Source organism: Lichenostomus cassidix, chromosome 3 (assembly GCF_008360975.1).
Source record: "Lichenostomus cassidix isolate B80296 chromosome 3, HeHo_3.0, whole genome shotgun sequence".
NCBI classification, from domain to species: Eukaryota; Metazoa; Chordata; class Aves; order Passeriformes; family Meliphagidae; genus Lichenostomus; species Lichenostomus cassidix.
Window position 1 is genome coordinate 51,891,890 of NC_139483.1, and position 25,395 is coordinate 51,917,284.

General features: G+C 40.9%; 1 protein-coding gene across 2 annotated transcripts in view; it reads right to left on the reverse strand.

The window, feature by feature from the left end:
* The window catches only part of SYNJ2 (synaptojanin 2), a 67,522-nt gene extending 42,544 nt beyond the window's left edge, over positions 1-24,978 (reverse strand). Inside the window, exons 1-4 of one of the 2 annotated variants that reach the window (XM_085055771.1) lie at positions 24,721-24,978; positions 14,539-14,625; positions 4,521-4,791; positions 1,881-2,106 (exon numbers count right to left, since the gene is read on the reverse strand). In XM_085055771.1, the coding sequence (XP_084911897.1) occupies positions 1,881-2,106; positions 4,521-4,791; positions 14,539-14,625; positions 24,721-24,841 (705 nt within the window). In that variant the 5' untranslated portion in view covers positions 24,842-24,978. Of the gene's footprint in view, positions 1-1,880; positions 2,107-4,520; positions 4,792-14,538; positions 14,626-24,720 lie in introns of those variants that run through there. The other variant, XM_085055773.1, reaches the window with a different exon arrangement.
* Positions 24,979-25,395: the final 417 nt, after the last annotated feature.

Sequence of the window (25,395 nt, forward strand, 5' to 3'; positions counted from 1 at the left end):
AATTATTACTTAAAATGGCAGCTCTCCCTTCTCCAGTTTCCATGTTCCAGGGGAAAATTCCACTTTTCAGTAAGCAGACATATCTGTATCTCCCAACACACTGACAGACTTTCTAGAAAGATGTAGATGTTGCAGGACTTGACTTGCAGTTGCTTTGGAGCAGTGGCACACAAGAGAATTATTAGCACAGAATTCAGAGGTTGACATTAGAGACCCAAGCACTGCAGGGGAAGAGTTTCACATTCAACAAGCAGAATTTGTGGGAGCCTGAACACTAAGTGGAAAGCTGTCAGCCTAACTGAAAATACAGGCAAACCAGGAAAAAGAGGGACATGAGCACAAACCATCCACATCCCCAGCGAGAATTCTGACCAGTGGGCAGAAAGTCACATGTGTAATGTTGTGCATGCTTTGAGCATATCTTGGGAATCAAACCTCACCATGTTCCCAGCAGGCTAGAGAACACCAGTCTGCAGCTCCTCCAGGCATCCTGAGGAACGAAGCACTGTCAAATCTAACATAGCTCTGCATGTGTCTTTAGTCAGAACCAGGTGAAAAGATTAAAGCTGTACCATGAAGGCAACATCTTAGAGGAAATCTGGAAAGTACCCAAACATGGCTGGATTTTGGACAAACAGGTGCCTGAAGGTATGCCTGGCTCATGCAGTGGGATAATGGGAAGGAGTGCACTGAGCAGTTACATTCACACATTGCCATGAGGAAACACTAGGGCTGAAGTATGGGCACCTCTGAGAGGGGATGCCATCCTCAGCCATCAGGCACAGGCTTACAATGACACAGCGTAAGTATCTCTATACTGCACTCACTGTTTCATGCTCCCCTTATGAGCATTACATAAGCAATCTACTTTCATTGTATATTCACCTACTTACATAGATAGACACATACATGTGTCTATATGCCACATATGCACATATGCAATCTATGCCACATATGCAGCTCTGTAGATAGGCCCAGACGATGCTGAAAGCAACCAAATTTTAGAAGGAAATCCCTGTCCCTTGCTGAAAACTACCAGCCATTTTTCTATTCTGTTTATGGAGTGATCCGTTTCTGTACGATGGTTCTGACTGCTAGTAATTACTACTTCAGCTCAAAAAGGAAAAGGTGATTGTACTTCAGTAAGAAAGCATTCACTTCAGCTGGCACAGAAGGCTTCAAATTCTTCATGGTCCAGTGCTTTTTACTGACTTTCAAGGCAGCATGCTAAACCACGTGCAATAAAACCAAGTGACTGTTGTTTTGTTTGGCTGTGCCAATCAAGGGAGCCTGCTGAATGCATTTCACACACATAATTTGTCTCAGCATCAGCTGGAAATGAGGCTTTTACCATGTATGTATAAAAACTGTCATACCACCTCTCACTGGAGAGAACCCCCCACAAACGAAATGGGAATATAAAAGCAGTGTCCTCCAAAATTAGTCAAACTGGAATTTGCCTGACTCTGAGATGATGTTATTTTTTCAACATTTTCTTGAGTAGTGAAAGATGATTTGACAGTGAACTTTACTAGTCAAAGATATGTCCCAGCACCTTTGCTAGACTGCTTCCTGAATGGTTTAAAAACCTGTGTCTACATTTCACTACAATATCAAATGGCCAGACTATCACACTCAGGAAAAAAAAATTGAAATTGTTACTGAATATAATGTGAATGAAAAAGTCAGAAACAGAGAAAAAGAACAGATTGCAAAGAAATGCTTAATAGGAAAGAACAAATAGATCTGCCATGCAATAATATTTTAAATATTCTTGAAAAAAACCACTTGCTGAGCTCCTTTAACTCTTGCTGAAAATTCTGCCCCAATTAAACACGAGTGGACTAAATTATTCAAAGCCATTGGATACATCCACTTACCTGCTCTGTCTCAACAAAGTTAGACACATGTCCATCATCATTGACCCCTCGGACGTGGAAGCGGACACCAGCTCGCTCGCAGCTGATGCGGGAGATGAGGCAGGCTTTTGCCTTCTTGTGGGAAGCGTAAACTGTGCGAATGTCCACGACACCACAGACCACTTTCAGCAACCAGTCAGAGCAGTTCACCTGGTAGTGTTTGAAGGGCACATGCAATAGCTGGTTCCTGAAAGGTTCAACAACATACAGACACATTACTGAATAAAACAGACAAGAATGGGTGCCACCTGACAACAATCACTAATTTAATCAATTAATATTTTATGACTCCTTTTCTGCTGTACCTTATCTCTATCCAAACCCAGGAAGTATCAGGAAGAAACCCTTGTGAATTACTACAGTGAACTGACCATGGCAAATTTTAACTGCACACTTACCAACAAGGTGCTGTCTTTATATCTTGTACCTGTCTTACAAATTCAGATGCAAATGTCACCTCTTTCAGCTCCATTGAGTAATATTTTTCATAAATTACAGTGTTGTCAAGCTAATTAACTTTTTTGGAACAGTTACAACCTGGACCTTAGCATTCACTACAGGACAAAGAACTGGTTCAAAATCCACCAGGATTTTCAGAAAAAAAAATTCCCAAGCAGAAACTGGACCTGTAAGTCACTGGAGATATTGCAGAAGTGCTACTGAAATGAAGATGAACATCTGTTCTAACCTTCAAGATCTAGTTCTCAAGAAACAACTCAAGAAACCTGTCATGTCTAGTTAACAGTGATGATAGTCTCTAAGTTTTTCTTTATTTCATATTTCAAAATGTGCCTTTAGTCACATAGGAGGGCCAAGAAAATATCTTTTGTGACCATGCATTGCTCAACAGCAGATCTGTAAAAGAAAGTGAAACCCCTGAAGAATCGTTCTTCTAGAGTACAGAATTTACCTGAAAAAGGTGCTAGTCATTATTACATTTTTAATCTAAACATGTAATGGAAAAATCAGCTATGAAACAATTTTTGCTATTTCTTCCACCTCTTTCTCCTTGTTCTACTCACAAAGAAAGTCCTCACTAAGGCAAATTCCAGTAGAATTTTTATTGTTGTCACAGTTCATTAAACAGGCAGTTTGTGTTGCCTATAACTAAGGTCAACTTACACTTTTCATTGTGTAACTTTATCTCATTGTTTACTTTGCTCAAGCATCTATTGTTTGGTCTGAAATTTCCCATATCACTTAATTACCTCCAGATAAATTTTCTTTGCAACATCTTTTTGCCCTAAATCTGATGTTGTCACCATTTACCCCTGTTCTACAATGTGTAGGAAAATGGAAACTCTTCAGAATATACTTCTAGATTAGCCAGAAGCAGCAAAGAAGGAAAATTCAAATATACTTTTCTCCCAAGAGGAAAAGTTTAAAAAGACAGTACAGGGCAAAAGAGTTGCTTTAAATTTTGTTTCTTTATTATGGGATACTACCATCTTAGCAGTCTAATCATTAGAGTACAACTCATTTCTGCCATGTGTCTGACTTGACAATGCTTGGTGAGCATTGGAGAGGGATGCATCATTAGTACAGTTGAAAGAAAATATTTATTGTGTTTCTCTCTTCAGAGTTAAACTCAAACCACTAGATCTTACCAGTCAAAATCATATCATAGCTACAGAGATTATTTAGCTTAACTGAACTGCTCTCTCATGTTAATTTATCACCCATTATGAACTTTTTTGCTTATTTAATATTCACCTACTTTGGCCCACAAGCCCCACTGCACATTCTAACAGCACATCCACATTTAACCTTGCCAGGTATTTTCCACCTACATCAAACTCTCATTTGTTTCCAGAACAGCTATGCCTGCTGTGTGACTACCTTTTTGTTTAAAAAGAAAGGGGGTTGGGGGGAAGGGTATAGAAATTTAAGCATTATGCCAAAACTTGCAAAGTAAACAAACTGAATTACATCAACCATGACCCCACCTAGCGAAGACAAAACCTAGCACTGTGTTTTCTCCTTCCCCCTCAACCAATACTTACCACAATATGAGATAATGTTTTCTTTGCTTTATAAGCACAAGAAAGTAAAAAGCACAGAACGGTGTATCCCAGGAGTTTTCTTTTGTGCAACTTACATTTGCACTGAGCTGTAAACACATTAATATTGATGTTTTCAACATAAAAACTAGGGCATATTACTGAAACATTAAACTACAGAATTTAAACACATATACTGTTAAAAATAACAGATACTTCAGTGCAAATGATGTGATTTATGAACAATTTAAGTGCCGGTTTCTGACAGATAACTTTAAAGAAAATTACTAAAAAGGACTGCAGAGGAAATTATTCATGACATGTAGAGACATGTTTCTGTAGTATGAGGAACATGCATGTTGTGTTTCCTCCTTTGAAGCACAAAATGTCATTTTATAATTGCATTTCACTATCAGATTAATTTTAATTTAACAGAAGTTACCATAAATTCACTAAGACCATCTGCCCTGTAAAAGGAGATGTCAATGGAATGAAAGGAGATGCATTGGAAATGCACATGTTCATTTCCCTCTGAGAAGGTCTGACCAAGAAGATACAGGTGGGGACAACAGAAGTCTCTGGTATAACATGCAGTACTAACCAGAAGAACGAGTTACCAGATTCATAGTTGTTATCACCCTGCTTCTGAGCCCGCACAGTCAGGTCAAAGTTTGAGCCTGCATTAGGCCAGGTGAAATAGAACATCCCAGAGTTCAGTATTTTCTTCAAGGCAGTAACACGCTCATCTTCCTTGGTTTCTTCCTGGAGAGGACAGAAATCTGTTGCAGTAATTTTGTAAACTTCAGCGTCCAGGATTTTTCCCACTGACGTACAGCCTGTCACCAGGACCAGAAAGTGCAGCCGAGTGTTACCTAGAAAGTGACAGATAGTTACAAAAGGGTTACTTCCAGGTGGACACAGCTTCCCATCAGTCCTGTCACATGCAATGCCGACAGGGCTCCAGCAGAGGCCAGCGTCTTTGCTTCACAGGAGAGCAAATAGGAACAACAGGCACGCAGGCCACGTTCTTTACATTTCTGAATGCCTCTTAACTGCAGGTAAGTGGCTGCCATTGCACAATATTCCACAATACTTATCCATCGCCATAGTCTTCTGCACTAGAGTGTGTTTTCCCCGCTGACTTTATGAAGAGCAATGCACTGACTGTTGGGACACTACTCAAAAAATCCATTTCACCACCCTAGAGAACATACAGCATTCAGATTCTTTGCTGAAGCTGGGTATGTTCAGACATTCACAGAATTTCAGTATTACCAGCTCGTGAGATTTTGCTTTTTATGTTACAAATGCATGTACACGATTCAATGACAACCTCAGTTAACACTAAAACAATTACAGCTGCCAAAAGTGTGAAATTATGAAGCATCTGAACTTCAGAGCCCCAAAACTAAAAGATAAATTTGTAGCTTGAGAACACCACTGTAATCAGATCTCTTGTACACAGAACCATTTCAACATCTGCTCATTCCCTCTGAAATGATAATTAAGAAACAGCAGAACAACTTCTCTGGAAATGCTGGGCTTGTTACAAAGAAACTGTTTGATTCACTTAAATTGGCCTATAATGGAGACAATGTCATCCTAGTCACTCCAGTTAGAAAGAAAAAGTGGAAATGAGCCAAGATTTATTAATTTAGCACAGCAGAACCAACAGCTGACCTGCCAAGAGCAAGTTAATTAGCTAAGGGCACAGTGACAATCTGGGACAGTATGGCGTCAGACAGCAAAAGGGAACACATCACAGGATTGCTTTCCAACCCTCAAGGGCAACCCACTGTCTGAAAACGCAGACCAGCTCTCACACAACAACTATTTTTTCTGAAACACCAGCAGGGGAGTCCTTGCTCTGGCTGGCTACAGAAACTAGAGTTAGGGGTGGTTTTCAGCAGGGCCAAAATATTTGCGTAGGCACGTGGGACTGGAATGGCAGGACAAGGTGGGAGATTAGATCTTATTCATTCTGTTCTGCTGACTCCAGTTTTGTATAAAGGCCAGTGTAGGTGGTATTTACTAAAAAGCTCTGTTCACCACATTTCTTTTTGAAACAACGGCGTGCCATGTTCTCCTTCTTGAGTGCTTTCAAGAAGTATGTCTGCTGTCCTTTTGACACTGTAGCAGAGGGCTAGAAATACTAATAGCTCATTTCTCCTTTGCACATGACTCTGCATAATTATAAAGAATTAAGAGTAGGAGACACATCAGTTATCACCACCAGAGTTCATAACTGACTACATACTGCCTTGCAGCCTCCAGAAAGAGCTAGGAGGAGTTAGCTGTCTCTCAGGATAGCTAATAGCTTCTGTTACTTAGCTGAAACCACGCAAAACGGAACAGCTCTGAGTAAAATTCACTCCTGAGAATTTGGAAGCAATATATAGAAACACAAGTAGTATGTCTTAATATTAGTCAGCTTTGTTAGTCACAAAAAAACAGTAGTGATGGACTTGGAGAACTGTCTGGGTGTGATGCTGAGACAAAGTGTACAAGTACTTTCATTGCCTTCAGTGACCTTCAACTTTCCTAAATGGTTCAGAAGAGATCAAATGAGAAAGCCAACATTAATAATAGAAGGCTTGTTACCTGTCGTTCTGTCCTTCAAGGAGCTTGTAACCTGTGGAAAATAACTGGATCTAAACAGAGTAATCCTCTAGTTTAAGAAGGTAATGAGTAGGAATAAAGCATGACAGAAAAGCCAACCAAAATTATACTTTTGCCTTACCTAGAAACTTGCTCTTCTTTACCAGAAACTATAAATGCTTTTTACTACCTCCTCCACTCAAGCACTCACCCCCATATGGGATACTCACCTACACCTTCAAAGGTCCAGCATTTCTACTCCCCCAAATCACTAGCTAATAAGCTCAAAAAGAGCAATCACACCAAAGAAGGTATTTCACTGTCCCTGCAGCATCAGGAGATTGGTTTTTTGAAGCTTGTGATACTTTACTGCCACTGGGCAGTAACTCCATGTGAAAGAGTTAGAGTTAGTTCAGCCAGGAGAAAAAAAGGGTCAGGGAAAACCTTATTACAGTCTTTCAATACTTAAAAGGAGGCCTATAATGAAAGATGGAGAGACTTTTCACAAGGGCTTGTAATGATAGAAGAACAAGGGGCAAAGCCTTTACACTGAAAGAACACAGATTTAGATTGGATGCAAGGAAGACATCTTTTACAATGAGAGTGGTGAAACACTGGAACAGGCTCTCCAGAGAAGTTGTGGCTGCCTCATCCCTGGGAAATGTTCAAGGCCAGGCTGGGTGGAGCTTTGAGCAACCTGGTCTAGAGGAAGGTGTCCCTTCCCATGTCAGTGCAAGTAGATGGTGTATAAAGGTCCCCTCTGACTCAAACTATTCTACATTTCTAAATACACTGAGTAAGTCTCTTGAGAGTACTCCAAATAACCGAGCAGCCACCATGCACTTTTCATGATACATTTGAACAGAGACAGGCTGGCAAAGGATTTCACACTTATAGCCCAGAAAACTGGAGAAAAAGGTTGAAAAGAGACAAATAGATCTAAGGTATGATAAAGCTAGCCTGCTTTGCCACTTTGTCCTCCCAGGCTGCTCTGTGAGCTGAGGTGGTCTTAACACAAATCTCTCTGCCTGTACCTTGGAAAACAGGTTCCAAGCCCCATCCTCTGATAGCACTTTCATTCCAGGTGGTACTTGGACAGTGTTCCTGGGAACCACCTCTGGGCTACCACTGCACACTGTCTGCAGGAAGAAGATCCTTGCCTGGTGCACATGCCCTCTGGGCACAGGGAACAAACTAATCACAATATCCTACTGACAGTGCTCAAGGCCTGTGTCCTACCCATTTTTATACACAGCATAGATGTAGCCATGGGGTTCTGAACAGAGGTAATGTTCCCATCAGCCTTTCACCCTTTTAGAACGCCACACAGCAGAATTAATGCCACTAAAACACTACCCCACTATTCATCTTTTAGTCATGTCTCCATTAAGGTGTAAGAAATTACTCACCACTAAGCTATACACAGAGAAAGCTTTCCCTATCTTCCTTTCTTTACCAGCAGCATCCATTTATGTCTAGGAATCTGTTTGTTGAATCTCAAACCTTAATTCTCACATATTTTCCTTCAACCCAGGCTGGTTTTAATATATATTGATAAATACATTCAACCAGTTTGTAATGGAAATGATAACTGTGCCACTTCCACTCACGCTTTCCCTTCGGCATTTTCTCATACTGCAAATGTTATTCCAAGGAATAAAGCAAAAGCATTACATATCCAAGTAGTACCTAATATGGGAGAAACATAACATTTTCAGAAACAGGAAAAACGTTTCTGCTTATTTGCCAGTCCCTTAAAGTCTGCTTATTATGAACACAGTAAAGAAAAAAAAAAAAATCAGTCCTTTTACTTCTGAATTTCAGCTTTAAAAAGTGAATGTGGTTTCTTTTCTGTAATGCAAATGTCAACAACGCACAATCTTTCCTGTTGAAAATAGACATGCAACATGAAAAGAGCTGAATCAACCACAGCCTAAATAGACTTAAATTTAAGGGCAGAAATTACTTAAATTACTTCAATCAGGATGTATGCTGCTGTTGGAACATGTAATTTTTATAAAAAGCAAAATTAAAAACAACTCTCTCAATTTCTAAAAAATTCAAATACGATTTTATTTAGCAATTGTTCATTCGTTGGAAGGAAAATACGATTCTTAGCTGACAGGAATTTACTGAAAAATTCTTCTAGTTCCTAAATATTAATTTTTATTACCCAGTAAATCTCATAAAAGAATGCATGAAGTTGCACTCCTGGTTTACTACACCCACCCACCCCCCCAAAGCAAACAGACAGACAATCCTGCTACGAATACAACGTGGGATTTCCTTTGGTAAGTGAAATTGCGAGGCCATCACACAAGAAAGAAAGGATTTTTTAAATTTGTTGTCCTGAACAAACTGTGAAAATGTCACAGCTTTAATGAAATAGATCAAACTGAAACATCCATCTATTGGTTAAACCCAGAAGGTATTTCCCCTTTAAACAATCAAGACTATTCCATCAATCTCTGCAGCCCTAACTTTTCAAAATTGCAGCTCACTACCATTTCCAATCCTACAATTAAATTAAAAATACTGCTCCTTTTAAGTTTCCAGAAAAACTGTTTCATACAAGTAGCATTTGAAGTACCAGAGTAACACCAAACACAAGAAAAAGTCATCAGCTAGTCCACACAAACCCACCTGGCAGCATCATCAAGAAGCAAACTATGGGGCTACAGCTTCTAAAAGGAGCTAAACAGCATTAAAGGTATTTACAATTCTTCTGTCCAGAACATCAACAACAACACGGAGAATAAAAGTACTAAAGTCATTAAATGAGCAGTCACCCCTTAAATGCAAGCTCAGATAAGACAGAAAGTTGAGTTTCAAAATGCTGGCAGTGCATCCTCCAGATCAGAGGGAGAATTAACAACAAATTAGTTCCCCAAAGTCAGTGGCCCTCCAGTCTACCACTGCAGCCAGTCTACAGAGACTCCCTGCTTTCAGGACCTCCTTGCATATCTGGAGTATGGGACAGGCCAAACACATTTCTTGAAACACAAGCCCAACAGTTCTTATTAAAAACAAAAGTAATTAATGGAAATACAATGGGTGGAAATTTTATTGTAATTTCCCCTCAATTTCATGTGCAATACAGTAGCAGAAAAGATGTTATATTCACCCAATAGCTGCAACAAGCATGATGGATGGGACCAGCACGAAGGCCAATAAAAACAATCCAAAAAAATGGAATTTTTTTTCTTGGGAAGTGATCAAGGCTCCAGGTCAGGCTCCTACATTTCACTTTATAGCAACCACCAACCACATCAGCTGTAGACTATTTACCATACCCCACCTTGGAAAATAAAAAACTTTTTTCTTTCTTTAACTTACACAATAGTGTCATGTACAATCCTGATACATTTTAGGCTTTCTAAAGTGTACACATGGATGGAAGTGATTTAGGAATGTAAGAGCTGCAATTGAAGATCACAACTGTAGAAATGTCCCTCCTGTCCTTGGGATACAATCTGGAATGTTTCAAGGAAATCTCTGAAATAATTTTAGAGCAAGAAGTAAAGTGTTCCTTACTGGTCATGCTTTCTTACAGCAACACATCTATGAAAAAGCAAGACCCACATACAGTACTACAGAAAAAAAAACCTCTTTCAGAGTTTATGAACCAAAATTTGATCTCCGCTAAATGTTCATGCATTGTAACCAAAATCATTATTTTGCCTCATTACAGCTATCAATCACTACAACCATCTGTAAAGAACACTTTTGAAGAAATGCAAGAAATGTTTTGCTCACAGCGATATGCACTGAATGCCCTTTTATCAGGCTGCACAAGAGAGACAGAGGATGAAGAATATTTAGCACAGAAACAAGACAATAATAATTTCCATCTATTTTTTCAAAAGCTCTTGTGAAACCAACTGCCTTTATCCAAGCTGAACAGGAAATGCAGTTCTGGTACGTCACACTGTACAATAATAAGCTGCAGTTACTGTATTTAACCTGTCTACATGACTCAAGACAATTTTTTCCCCTGAAGCTTAGGGGATGATTTCCGTTTTGCCTATTATGAGCTACAGTGAGAAAGAGCCAATATTCAATTCTTATTTTGTCCTTCTTAACTGTAACTATTTCACTCAAGACTGCCTTTTCTTTTCAGAAATTCATTTTCTCCAATTTTTGCTCTTTCTCCCTTCCATCACAGTCATGCCATTGCCTTATGTTCCCTCAGCCTTTTCCATCTCCACTCCACACATACTCCATTTTATAGTCCACTAAAAAACAATTTTGCCTCTTGTCTGTCTTCAAAAATAGTAACAGAATATAGCAGAGCAGTACATTCTAACCACCTAGCTGCAAATTCCTGAGGAAATCTACAGGCGAATTATGAAAACAGCCAAGATCTTCCAAACTACCACTTCAGTCTCAAAGATACTCTTTCTCCTTCTTCTAAATACAAGTACATTTTTAGGAAATGTGCAAAAGGAATAGAAGACAGGTACTTATTGTTGTTTTTGCCTTTGAAATTTCTTCCTTTCAACTACACATCATATATGTGCAATAGTGAGAATACATAGATGTTGAAATGAATTCAGAATGCCTCCCCAAATAGAGCAGCTGTATTAAACTTAACAACCTATGTGGTGATGGTGTTAAAATATCTTATACCTTATGTATGCATCTCTTCCTGACATCACAGTGTCTGAACAAAACACTGTAAAGCCAGCTCTTTTAACACTTTGCTTAAGATGTATTTGTCACTGCTAGATCTTCTTTGGCAGGCAAAATCTTGGCTGAGGTACAGCTCAGAGACACTGTACAATTCATTCTGCCGCCATCCATCTCACAAAAGAAAGCAGAAGAACTTAGTGAGTCATGTTAACAGATGAAAGTACATAGAAGTGAATGTTATTACTGGTGGGAAACATTAACTTTGTGAGTCAGTTTCACATATTTCATCTACTTTCTTGTGAAAAGCACCATCTACTTTGGCAGGCATACAATGAGATTTATTTGGATTTCTAAGTAGCGATATTTACAGATTAATTAAAACGTTCAGAGACATCTTTCATGTCTTGGCAAAAAGTCTCCCCTTCTGCTCTACAAATACATGCTTAATATCCCAGTGGAATGTATTTTCACAAATATTCTCAGTTAATTTAATACTTATGGTCTGCATGTTTCCAGTAGTAAGAAAAAATGCTGATACTTCTGAACAAAGACTGTGTGATCACTGATGCTCAGTGAAGAGCTAGCCAATTATGCCTTTGTTTGCAGCTGCTAAAATACATTCTACATAAAAGGAAAAAGTTACATTGCATTCCTGCAGCAGTTTGACTTCCCCTGGCTGGATGCCAGGTGCCCACCAAAGCTGCTCTGTCACTCCCCTCCTCAGCTGGACAGGGAAGAAAAATATAATGAAAGGCTTGCGGGTCAAGATAAGGGCAGGGAGAGATCAGTCAGCAGTTATGGGCAAAACAGACCCAACTTGGGAAAACTAGTTTAATTTATCACTAATCAAATCAGAGTAGGATAATGAGAAATAAACCAAATCTTAAAAACACCCCTCCCCTTTTCCCAGGCTTAACTTCACTCCCAATTTTCTGTCCCCCAATGGTGCAGGGGGATGGGAAATGGGGGCTGTGATCAGTTCATCACACATTGTCTCTGCCAATCCTTCCTTCTCATGGGAAAGATTTCTCACTCTCCTCCCCTGCCCCAGCATGGAGACCCTCCTGTGACAGTCATCCACACACTTCTCCGGCATGACTCCTTCCTGAAGGCTGCAGTTCTTCATGAACTGCTCCAGTGTGGGTCCTTAACACAGAGTGCAGTCCTTCCGGAACAAACTGCTCCAGGGTGGGTCCCTCACAGGGTCACAGGTGCTGCCAGCAAACCTGCTCCAGCATGGGCTCCTCTCTCCATGGGTCCACAGGTCCTGCCAGGAGCCTGCTCCAGTGCCAGCTTCCCATGGGGTCACAGCCACCTTCAGGCACGGGGTCCTCCATGGGCTGCAGGTGGACCTCTGCTCCACCATGGACCTCCATGGGCTGCAGGGGCACAGCTGCCTCACCATGGTCTGCACCAGGGGCTGCAGGGGAATCTCTGCTCTGGTGCCTGGAGCACATCCTACCCTTCCCTCTTCACTCACCTTTGAGTCTGCAGGGCTGTTTCTCTCACATATTCTATTGCTCTTCTCCAGCTTCAGTTGCACAGGCTTTTTTCCCCTTCTTAAATAGGTTGTTCAAGAGGCACTACCACTGCTGCTCATGGGTTCAGTCTTGAGCAGCAGCATGTCCATCTTGGAGCTGGCTGGCATTGGCTCCATTGGACATGGGGGAAACTTCCAGCAGCTTTTCAGAGAAGCCACATCTGTAGCCCCTCCTGCTACCAAAAACCTCGCTACACAAACCCAGTACTACTCCTTTGTAGTGTTAATCTCTTATGTAAGCAACAGATAAAGGGATGGAGCTCACTGACATGTTAGATGGAAGATCTAAACCAGACTGTGACAAAAACCTGGGCTACCTCTTGAATAGCAAGATTGCAGACATGCATCTTTGCTTTTTGAAACATGTTCAGAAGCAGAAAATGTTTGCTTACCTTCACTTACCATTACAGCACGACCCTCTGACTTTTCACTGAATTTTAACAATCCCTTCCAAAGCAAGACCTGTACCAGAACTTGTAATCTAATGCTAGAAAAAGGCAGAGGTGCAGTGACAAAGCTCAGAAAGGAAAAACCTCACACTTTCAGAGCACTGAAGTTAAGCATTTGTTGTTCCAGAAGAAATAAGGACATGAGAAAAAATAAGGCTGGGAATATTTCATACCCACTTTGAAATCATTCACCTTTCAATATGAAGACGAAAATTGGATATATTTGGTTCCTACCACATACCAAAACTACCCTTATCTGTAGCTTCAAGATCTTGAATTCAATAGCTACATTCCTTTATTACTGCAACAGGATTCATTAGACTTCTACGAAGAAAAACAGATCCGAGTGCCAAGACAAATTAATCATGAGTGCTCCATTTTAAATTACATTAGAAAATTGACATAAAATGCCAGAGAAATGTCTAATTAACTCCACAAGAAACAAAACAAACAAAAAGTCCACATTCATTTTAAAAGACTAGATGGGCCCACAGTTTTAAATTATGACACAAAAATCCTTCAGATTGCAGTTGCCTCTTCAGATCAATTTCAAGTCATATTTCTCAGGCTGCAAAATGGTAAGCAGTGTATAAAAAGACGCAGTTATATCTACTGGCCTAAATACAGCAGTGCTCACACCACCACTGCCTTTGGTAGACTCCTGGACCAAGCATCAAGTTATATGGAAAAGTCTTGTCATTCCTCCAAGTGAAAATTAGGGCTCTCTGCAACAACTTGGGAACAACGCAAACGGTGCTTTTTTAATTTATGCATCTAACTCATCAGTGCTTTTTAACCACTGTGTAAGGTACTATTATCTTCAAATCAATCACTGCAGTTCTCTTCTTAAAACATGTTATTTTCATTAACATTCCTGCAGGCAGTGTAATAACAAGTCCTTTGCTAAATCAAATTTCCCAAAAATTTACATCAATGACAATAAACATTCCTTACTATACTAATTGAAGCCAGAGGCCACCTTCTGCAAATTCTTATCTGTGTGAATGATTAAAGGCAATTAGGCATTACAGCAAGAACTGGCAATCTGTAGTACTGTACTCTCAGATGACCATGATAATCACTGTCTAAACATGATCCTTAAAGAAGAGAAAATTAGGAAATCATAGCTTGCCTTGGACAAATGCAGTATAGAAAGAAGAATGGCAATTATCTTCAGGCAGCTAAGAATGTTAGACAAAACAAATTAAGAAAAAATCCATCCATCATTCAGGGATATGTTTTTGGCACAAAATAGAAAAAGAAACAGATCTTTTCCAGACCGTAAATGACAAGGTGCAACTAGCTTTCACAATTTCAGGAATTAGACAACTTTAGCCACTTATTGTCATTTAGCATTGTCTGGGCATTTTATAATCTCAGTCATACAGATGGTCACTTACCACATTTAAGCTGAAGCTCTCCTAAGCAGCCATAAGCATCCACAAGTTTTTCATACTGTCCTTTAATTGCATCCTTTTCTTCTGGAGCTAAGAGACAAAGAGAAAGGCAGAAAATTTAGTTATCCACTCTTTATAAAATTTTCAGATTGCTATTGCCTACACCAATGCTTCCTACAGTTGATTTTCTCAGTAAACAAGACTACAGTACAAAGGTAGGGTTAAAATGCTGTAAACCCACAGAGATTAAAGCATGATGAGACAGAAATGCATAGCATCTCCACATACCACCCTAGAAGAAAGAAGAGCACCCACTACATTTTAAAACAACTTGACTGTTAGTAGCATTCTTCTATGGTACAGATGCCACATCAGATCCAGAATAAATAAAGAAATATATAAGCACAAGTAAAATTTACACTGTTCTAAAATAAGAACAAAAATAACAATTAGTCTTGCCATAAGTAAAATAAAATATCTTTTCTTGATGTACACAAAGAGAGAGTTTATACTTCCAGACTCTCAGTCTAATTTCAGACAGAACTGGAATTATTTGATGCAAGATAACATTATCTGATGTAGACACAACACCAGATGTTGATCTCAATAGGAATTAAACATATTTTAGTGAAGTAAGAATTAGTTAATTAAATAAATAAAGGGTCAGATGCTCAAGTTATATTTGTGCATTTCTGCAATAAACAACTTCAATGGGCACATACTGAACATTTAGATAGTAAGCCAGAAGATACATCAAACTTGTCACTGGTTACTTTAACATAAAACCAGCATACTTCCTGAATGAGTAAGTCTGCATTTTGCATATATTTCCCAATGAGGAGCAAGGTCAGTCTCCCAAATGAGGAAAACAGACTGTAACCCTCAAATGTCCTTTCACTTCTTGAACTACAGATAAACAGCAACATAGTACTTTTAGAGATTTGCTAATAATATGCAATCTTATGCTCCTAATTAACTTCAGCAGTTAAAAAAAAACCCTGAAACCCCTGGGTATAAAAAGGACAAACTGAACTGCTTGCAGTGGATGATAGAAAAGAAAGAGACTTCTCCTTATAAATCCTGAGAGGCAAAGAGCTCAGTGAGAAGCATAGAAAACAACTAAATATCCCATATATTGCTGACACTTTGAAGTGAATGGAAGGACAATTTCCCTTGCAAAATTCCTTAGCAGTGGCAACCCCCAAGAGTAATTAAAATATGTTTGTCTTAATTTTTGTGCTTATGATTAATTATACTTGTTAGTTTTTTCTTGATTTTGTTTTTACTATCATACTTTCACAACTTACTATTCTGCTTTCTTAGAACATTGAGTAGATCAGGAAAAACTGGCAAAATGTTGATACCACACACACCAGTGAAGCAAAACATAAGCAACAGACAGAGGATAAAGTGATTTTTATTGGGTAACATAAATCTCTGGACAATAACAATTTAAATATTCTGTAACAGCAATTTTAAGAGCTGAGACTGAAAGCTCAGTTCTCTGGCACATAAAAAACTTCACAAAACCAGTTTGGATAGACTATAACAATGTTTCAGTCTTTTGAAAGAACCTCCCTGTCAAGACTTTCCTATGTATTAAAAACAAAACAAAACAAAACAAAACAAATAAAACAAAAAAAACCAACCAAACAAAAAAACATGTGAAAGTGATGTTTCACTTTCCATGGCATCTTTACTAAGTAGAAAAGACTAGCAACAACATACTGACAATTTTTTCTTAAATCTGTTCCCTGCTTTAAAAGCTTGTCTACATTAAAATAATTGTGCTAGTTTAAAATAAAAAGGGAAAACCAGAACCAAAATTCTTGCTCCAAATATTCTAGCTTTAGGAAGAAATCTAAAATAAGAGAAACACCAAGAGATTCAGATCTCAGACTGATGAGGGACCTCAAAAAGTTGCAGGCCAGGCACAACCTGAAAGCATTTCAAAAGTCACTTTGAAAGCATGGCGATACTCTTCACAATAGAATTACAAGCTGGAAAGCTGGCTGTTGAAAGTGTCTGGTAAAAGCACAATCAAAAAGAATGGAATTTCAGCATGGAATTAAGTAACACACAGCTCTTTCCACTACTGGCAAGAAGCACCTGCCACTGGCATGTATGGAACCTACTGGAGTTTCCCAGGTCAAGCCAGTGGCATCACACACGAGGTACAGTACTTCTCCAAACATGCAGCCAAACAGCTGTTTTGCCAGGACTGGTAGCTACAGTCAGAACCTGCGCCTGCACAGCAGCATCAGTCAGGGCAGCAGCACCAGCAGAGCTGCCTGGAAGGAAGAAGCAGGAAGGAGCAGGAAAGGAACATGCCAGATAGACAGAGACATGTCTGTGGGTCATGGAACAGAGAGGCCAGCATGTTTTAGTGCATATGGACCCAATTTGTGTGTGTGTGGGGGGGGGGGTGTATGTAAATTCCCTTTGTCAAAGACACTGATGGAATTTGAAGTCTCCTGTCCTGCTACACTCCTCACTGTGCACTCCTTTGTGCACAAAGGACATTATTGCAGAAGGCTTGAGCCAGGTTCATAATTTATTAATCAAAGGAAATACTTATATATCTCAAAATATTGCTGAAATCTCAAAAGACTGTTATCAAAAACTGAAACATCCCCTAGAGCATTCAAAGAGTGCTAAGACACGTGAGTCAGAATCAGAGTGTGACTACCCAAGTGACAGGGCAAGGAACAATGGCCATAACTTAAAGCACAAGAAGCTTCATGTCAATATGAGGTAAAGCTTCTTTGCATCAATGGTGGCAGAGCATTGGAAGAGGCTGCCCAGGGAGGTCCTGGGGTGTCCCTTTCTGGAGATGTTCAAAACCCACCTGGACGTCTTCCTGTGTCACCTACTCTAGGTGACACTGCCTTGGCAGGGGGGCTGGACTGGAGGATCTCCAGAGGTCTCTTCTAACCCTAAGCATTCTGTGATTATGTGATTCTGTTGTAACATGAAAATTGTTTCCGTGTTTCTCTTTTAAACGTTCCAAACTCAGGGGGTTTATTCTGCAACAGCCTTTATAAAATCTCTGAAATGCAGAGGCAGTGAGAGTGGTCTGGTTGAAAACCTAGGATGGGGACTATGTGTTTAGCTACAGCCTGTCCTCATGTGAAATCCTTCCTCTTTCAAGCCAGCCAAATTGAGATACCTAGATATACACAAATACAATTAATGCACAATACTGCTACACAAGTTGAAGAAACAGAAAAGTTTTCTACTTAGAGCACAAGCTGAGTTTGAAATGATGTAGTGCACTTCTTTACTACTTAATAATAACTCAGGTAACTAAACAGTACACATAATAATCACCAAACTCCACTAAAGCTTCCCATGAATACCTTTTTAGTAATCTTTCCTTCCACTAAGTGTATAATTGAGTATCTGCTCTTATGCAATAGTTACCACAACTGTGCTGCTCATAATAGCTTTAGATCTGCACATGATATGCGTTCTTCAAGCTCTTTTTTAATTATGAATAAGCTCCTCATGTAAATTATATATAAGGTTGGCATGCTGGCTCAACATTTTAACCCTTGCAAAACAAGAGGCACACAATAATTCAATGAAACCAACCCATAACAAAATCAATTAAAAGTGACCTTTTCCATGCATAAAATACTTCAGAGCCAAAAAACCTCACACCATGAAATGACATACAACTACATTATACCATATGGCTTAACCAAGTGTGACTTCCTGCTGGTAAAAGCTGCAGATTCAATTTACCAGCTAGCAGGAGCTGGCCAAACATACCCAGTTTCCTTTATTCAACCTCTCCTTAGGGCTGATCCCCCAGACTTCAGCAAGAATCAGCACTACTCTCAAACACATGGAGACCAGAAAGGTCAGTGACCGGAGTAAGACTGTAGAAAGGCACCATAGTTCTGAGTCCAACATTAAGGACAGACACAGTAATATCTACAACTTAAAGATAAAAACAAAGGAAAAGTTATTGGAAAAAAAGGAGTCTGAGACTGGGTCATGGATTCTGTTTCTCCCTGGTGATTTTCCAGCCTGATTCTGGAAATAGTCACCTGCTTGGCTCTAGGTACTGCTCTATATATGTAATCTCAAGTGTACTTCTAAGCACTATAAGAACCATAGATCTGATGTCATGGGATGCCTTTGTGTCATTCAGCATTTGGAGGAAAGAGGTGTGAATTTTTCACAGAAACAGGGGAAATCTATAATCAAAACAGACATTTCATACCAAAACCCCATATATACACTACCATAAGCATCTTATTAGAATCAGTCCAATGTCTGTCATTGTATGAGTTTAGACAATTAACTTGCCTACAAATTGTGTTTCAGACACATTTAAAGCACTTTGTTGTATTTTCAATATTTTTCACCACTAAAATCTTCCTGTTCACATTCAATTCAAGCTACACAGGCATTATGCAAGTCAGACTGTATTCAGACACACCATATAGGCCAAGAAGTACAGAGCTGGGAGGAAGTCTGTGGTCAGAGTTACAGGTCAGTACAGAGTTGGAAAGAAGTCTGTGGTCAAAGTTACAGTTAAGAGAGTCCAAATATTTCAAACATTAAGCAATGTTTTTACCAGTTTTCTATTAAGAGACATTTCTGGTTGAAAACACAACAAACAAAACAGAAACTTAGCATTTTGGAAAGATTAGGTCCCTGGTTTTCTATATTAGATTGAGAATAATCTGCTTCTAGTGAGAGATTATGTTTTCATACTTGCACGTACATATATGAATATATTCATTCACAATCAAAGAATAATGGATTAATGAAACCACCAGGTTTCTACTGGCCAGCTCCACGTTGCTGCAGGCAGTCAAAAAAATAGAAGGAAAGTCCCTAAGTGATTTCTCTGAAGCTTGGCCATTATCTTTATGTGGTTTTTGCCATATATGACTCACTTACACAGAAACTTGCAGCAGTCACTACAGACATAACCACCACAAAAAATTCATCCCTCACAACCACTACCAGTTTCCTAGCATAGAAAATGTCTTGTAATCAACACTCTATATTTACAACAACACATCTTCCCACTTCTCTGCACCCAATTTTTATTTTGACAACAGTGAAAGAATTGCAACATACACTTTTTCCTACAATCTGAATCTATAATCACTATAATCTAAAGCAGTGAGTTCAGCCTGAGAAACCATAGCTTGCAAGTGCCCACAGCCAGCATAACCAAGGAAGACCAGACTTCTGCTCTAAAGATTGCCTCCACAAGTTCTGTAGGGATCCACAAATGGGAAAGTTTGAACACCACTGAACTACAGAAAACTTCACTGAAGTTTGCACTAGCTATATGAATATTCTCATGTGAGAGTAGAAATAAGCCACGGTGGAGGGCTCATTGTCTTGGATAGAGTGTAGTGCTTAGAAATACATTCACAGTGTGCTTACACTGTTTGATTTCCATACCACACTCAGTAGCATAGTTGTTCACAGAAATACAAAACCAAAGTTAATTGTAAACAGTGAATGTACACATAGCACAGAAACTGCTTTGTGTACGAAAGAAAAAAAGATGCACAGGTAAATAATTGCTGTTCCCTGGTTTTGCAAGACTTTACCCTGATTTCACTCAGCTGCATCAAAGAATCACACACACCTTCAAGTGAAGCCACAGAGGAGGCACAGAGCTCCTCCACACAGTGTACACACACCTTAACTCTAGATAAGTTTTCTCTAGTAAAGGCTGATTTCCCAAAGCTGTGGGTGAAAGTCTGGAAAAACGTAGACATATTTGCAAAAATATGCACTGTATCAGCTTTGAACTTCTGTACTTTCCAGACACCACTAAATCACTTAGGATTTAGCATAACAGGTGATGTAACATCCTTTATAAAAGCAGCTGCAGAATCAAAGAGCTTTAGGAAAAAAAAAATATCGCTGCACCCTTTGGCTCTGCCCTTGAGAAAACATATTATTATGCTGAAATTCAATAGCAGAGCACTCCTGTTGACAGCTTTTCACTGAAACTACCTGCCATAATAAAGTTAAATTACCATATTTTCAGCACTATAGCCTTAGTTTAATTTAGCCATTTAGTTTAGTTTTAGCAGTCCAGAATTACCTTGTGCAGTTCACTCCATCTGTAAAGCACTGAAACTGTAATGTGTTTCAAGTGGGAACAGCATCTGTATCTATAGTCTCTGTTGTATTAAGCAAAAACTTCTAAATCCATGACAATTATTCTTCATCCTTCATGACTCTACATTTCTTCCACAGAATATATTGATGTTCTAGTTCAGAGAATTCCTAGAAAAATTGTTTCAGGCTGTCACCCATCCTTTTGGAGATGACTGAAGCTTCAGGACTGCCAGTGACAAAAAAAAAAAAGCCTCCAGCAAAATGTACCAATCAATTCAAAACAGTGAATTTTACCCTCCACCCTACAACATCATGAGAGGAGGAAGAAAAACTCCCATCCTCAAAAATACTATTTAACTTACGGTAGAACAGAAAACTGTTCTGTTGATATCACACCTCTACACAGAATAAGTTAAGGGGTTTAGGGATATGCAACTAGGTTTCCTGCAGTGACTTTTGATTCCTTGATTTTTCCAAGAATTTCTTAGTTTAGGTTTCCATTACATGACAAGTGTTCTCATTTTATCAATTGCTGACATCACAGACAATCAGAGATCTTTACAATACTCTTCCGCTACTGATATCAAGGATGCAAATATTTTTCAGGTATTAAATCTCTATATGCTGCAAGGAAATTCTAAAACATAACCAATTTGCAACTAAAATTGACATCATTATAACATATCAAGGGAGGAAAAAGTATAAAGTTATTCATTCACAAGACAGCATTAGATTGTTAGCTCACATATTTGGGAGTGCTGGTTTTAATGAGGAGTTTGCCAGAAGCTTATAGCCTGTATTGACACTGTGTCTATACAAGTGTGTGGTTTTTTTTTTGCAACACCACTTCTTCTAGGACAGTTCTCACTCCCTTCTGCCACTTGAACTAGGTTAAATTCAACATTTAAGTTTCTTCTAGTACAAATTATTATAGAAGCAATTAAACTTTCCGTAAGTGCAGATGTCATACCTGTTCAAGGGCAGAGATACTTGGTAATTAGGGAAAAAGGAATAATGAACAATGACTAAAATTTGTTCTCAGGCCTTCACTGCTCATCTCTGATTATTCTTCTCTACAGTTCTGTTTACATGAGGGTGCGATTGCAAAACTACATAAACTGTTGTACAACTTAAGTGCTCCAGGTATACCAATCTGCTTTTATTTGGTGTAGAGGTTTGCACAAGGCACAGTTGCATAATTCCTCCTCACCACTGGTATGCAATTTTTAAAGACCTTTATTTTATAAACAGAAAATTAGACAGAGAAGCCAAAACTAACACAGTCCTAGGACTAGTAGGTCCGAAACCACACATATACAAAGTTTATGTTAACCTGCCACTGTAATGTTCTATGGTTAGTAACAACCTAAAGGCAAGTCAAACAAAACAGAATTAATGTCGTTTCTGTTACCACCCTGCTGTGAAGCTTCCTCTTCATCTTCTAAATTTACCATCACAATACCTACTACTGGTTTTCCCTCCTTTTCTGGTTCTCTGCTGCATAAACAGAAGAAATCATCTAAACAGGCTCCACAAGACAAACTAGCTTTTCCTACAATACAGGAACCGACCCAGGAAGGAATAGGGAAATCAAATGAAACAAAATGACAAAGTTATTACCACAGAATAGGCTGAATGCCAACACATGAGTGATTACAGTTATCTCAAGACATGACACTGGATTTTCAAAAGGCCTGGCAAACAGGCTCTTTACACCATGTACATCACTACTTCAAAATTCTTCTATTCTTCTAACACATTTTAAGAGAGAGTGCATAAATTCTATAATCATAGAATCACAAAATCATAGAATCATTAAGATTAGAAAATATGTCTAATATCAGTGAGTCGAACAATTAAATTAGTACCACCATATTCATAATTTAAACCATGTTTCCCAACTTCCACATCCACAGAGTTTTGCATGACTTCCAGGCATAGTGGTTCCAACACTTCACGGGGCAGCCTGTTCCAATATGCCTGACCACCCTTTCCATGAAGAAATTCTTCCTAATATCCAACCTGGTGCGAGTTGAGGCCATTTCCTCCTGTCCCCCTGGCTACGTGGGGAAAGAGGCCAACCCCTACCTGGCTACACCCTCCTTTCAGGCAGTCGTAGAGAAGGATAAGGTCTCCCCTGAGCCTCCTTATCTCCAGGCTGAGCAACCCCAGCTCCCTCAGCTGCTCCTCACAGGACTTGTGCTCCAGAACTTCACTGGCTCCCTCGTCCTTCACTGGACATGCTCCCATTTTGAGACAGGCTAGGAAGCCATTGGCCTCTTTGTTCACCTCGGCACACACTGGATCATGTTCAGATGGATGTCGAGCAGCACCAACAGGTCCTTTTCCACTGGGCAACTTCCCAGCCACTAAATCGTTTTAGGTATAGCAATTGAAACGAGAATTGGCAACACTGGGGAAGAAAAAGCTACTCTATGTTAATGATTCCTGTAATTAGTGAGATTTCAAATCTTCCCAGCCACTGGTCATTCAAATGACTCGGGACTGACTAGATAAATACTGGACTCTCAATTTTATTCATTCCCATTGGCTTTAGGAAGTGGAGCTACTTTATATTTTTATCAGAACAACAAAATACAGACCAAACTCCACTGATATCAATATAGAGTTTTAATGTCAACAGGTTTTGGAATCAGAGAAAATGAGTTAGTACTGCTGCACAGTACTATTCACTGCCTGTTCATTGAAAACTGACACAAACCCTCGCCCTAGAAAAATGTAACACATTGATGTCCACTATTAACAAAGAGTTTAGCAAGAAACTGAACCCCCAAAATATTACACAATATGAAACTCCAATAAAATAAAACCAATGAAACAAAAAATCCTACAGTGTGACAATAACATCTTTTTCATGACAGGTCAAAATTTTTCTACTATCAGAACTATTCTTGTGAAAATCATCTGCCCCTTGATGACCTTTTTGGCTTTTGCCATTCATAATGTCCCCAACACCTGAAAATCAAGCATTTTAGTCTGCGTGTCCAGCCACTGTACATTGTGGAAGACCCAGCTCAGTGGACCCAGATCCTGAGGTGATGTTGTGACTGACATTGTACAAATCACAATGTACACATTGTTCTTACTGCAACAATTTGAGCTGCTTGAATACAGACTCCTACAATGCTGTGAACAGCAGCATGATTGCAGGCACGGGTATTACACAGAAAACAATTTAAGAACACAGCACAAACATGCATTCCCCTGCATCGCTTTTTGCCCCTTACATTCTCAGTCACCTCATTTTTCTGTGTCTGCTTTAACATCAGCAACATCAGCAGCGCGTTAATTCATGTGCGACAAGTATCAAAACCACAAGGTGAGACAACCCTGAGCATGTTTATGAAACTCTTCCACTAAGAGCCATTCACCATTCAAACCACAGGGATAGGTCTGGCACCACAGCAAGAAGCCAGGGGGTTTTTATGGGACACAAATCTCAAACCAGTCATCCAAAAACATCCCTGCTGAGAGCTGGCTGTCTTCACTGGTGGTTAGCACCTGATGTAGCTGAGTAGAAACTTCCTCAAGAGGCAGCAGACCCCATCCCTTTATCCCGGCCCTCCTCTGCGGTCAAGGCTGTAGAGGGTGAGCCTTGCACAGTAAAGGTGCCCTGTGCCGAGACCCCAGCGCCACCAGGCAGGCGGGTGGCCTCTCCTGCTTCTTCCATCCCGGCTGCCGGTGAGGAGGCTAAAGCCATCCAGAGCAGGGTCGGACACGGATAGGGAGGAGATGCTGGCCAGCCCTCCGTGCATGGCACGGTACCGGGGGTCACCCAAATGCGACAACAAGCGGACAAGCCTGGAGGGCCGTGCTGGAGGTCGGGGTGTAAAGTGAGGCGAGGCGCTCGGCGCAGTCAGCGTCCCACTTGGGCGCGGGTCTGCGCGCTCCCCTTCCTCTCTCCATGCCACACGGGAAAGTGCCCCAAAGCTCCCGGGCATCGCCTGCTGCCGCCGCACCCAGAGCCCCGTACCCACGGACACTCCATCTCCGCGCCCCCACGGGCACCCACGGACACTCCATCTCCGCGCCCCCACGGCAGCCCCCGCACGCACTTACTGAGCGCCGCCACGGTGCCGGCCTCCAGCAACAGGCAGTCCTGGCGGCTGCGCGCCTCCAGCAGGGCGCTCGGCCCCGGCTCCTGCTTCCAGAGCAGCCGCAGCCCTTTGCTCAGAGCCATGGGAGCCGCCGGCCGTGGGGAGGAGGGCGCAGGGGTCCCGGTGGAGGGGGTGGCGAAGGAGCCTCCGGCTCGTCGGGCGCACGGCGCGGCGGTCGGGGGCCGCCGGCAGCCCCACAGCAGCTCCTCCGGGCGCCAGTCCCCGGTTCCGGCCGCTTCTCCCGGGGAGGCGGCCAAGGAGGGCGGCCGTGCCCCGCTCCGGCTGGCCGGTCACCTCAGCAGGCCGCCGAGCACTCTGCTGCGGGGGTGCCCAGCCCAGGGCGAGGGAAGCGGAGCGTCCCCCGCGGGCGGCCCAGCCGCTGCGTCCGCCTCCTCGGGGAGCCCCGGCTGCGGCCGGCGGGGCGGGAGCGACCTTCCCCTTCGCTCTCCGCCTTTCCCTTCCCAGCCGCGCTAAACTTTCCGGAGTTAACTTTGTCCCCGTGGCTCCGCGGCTCCGGCTCCTCCTCCTCCGGGACAGGCAGAAGCCGCCGGCGAAGCGCTGCCCCCCGCCCTGCCCGCGGCCGAGGGGAGGAGCGGCTGTCGCGCTGCCGAACCCCACGGGGCGCGGTGGGTCCCGT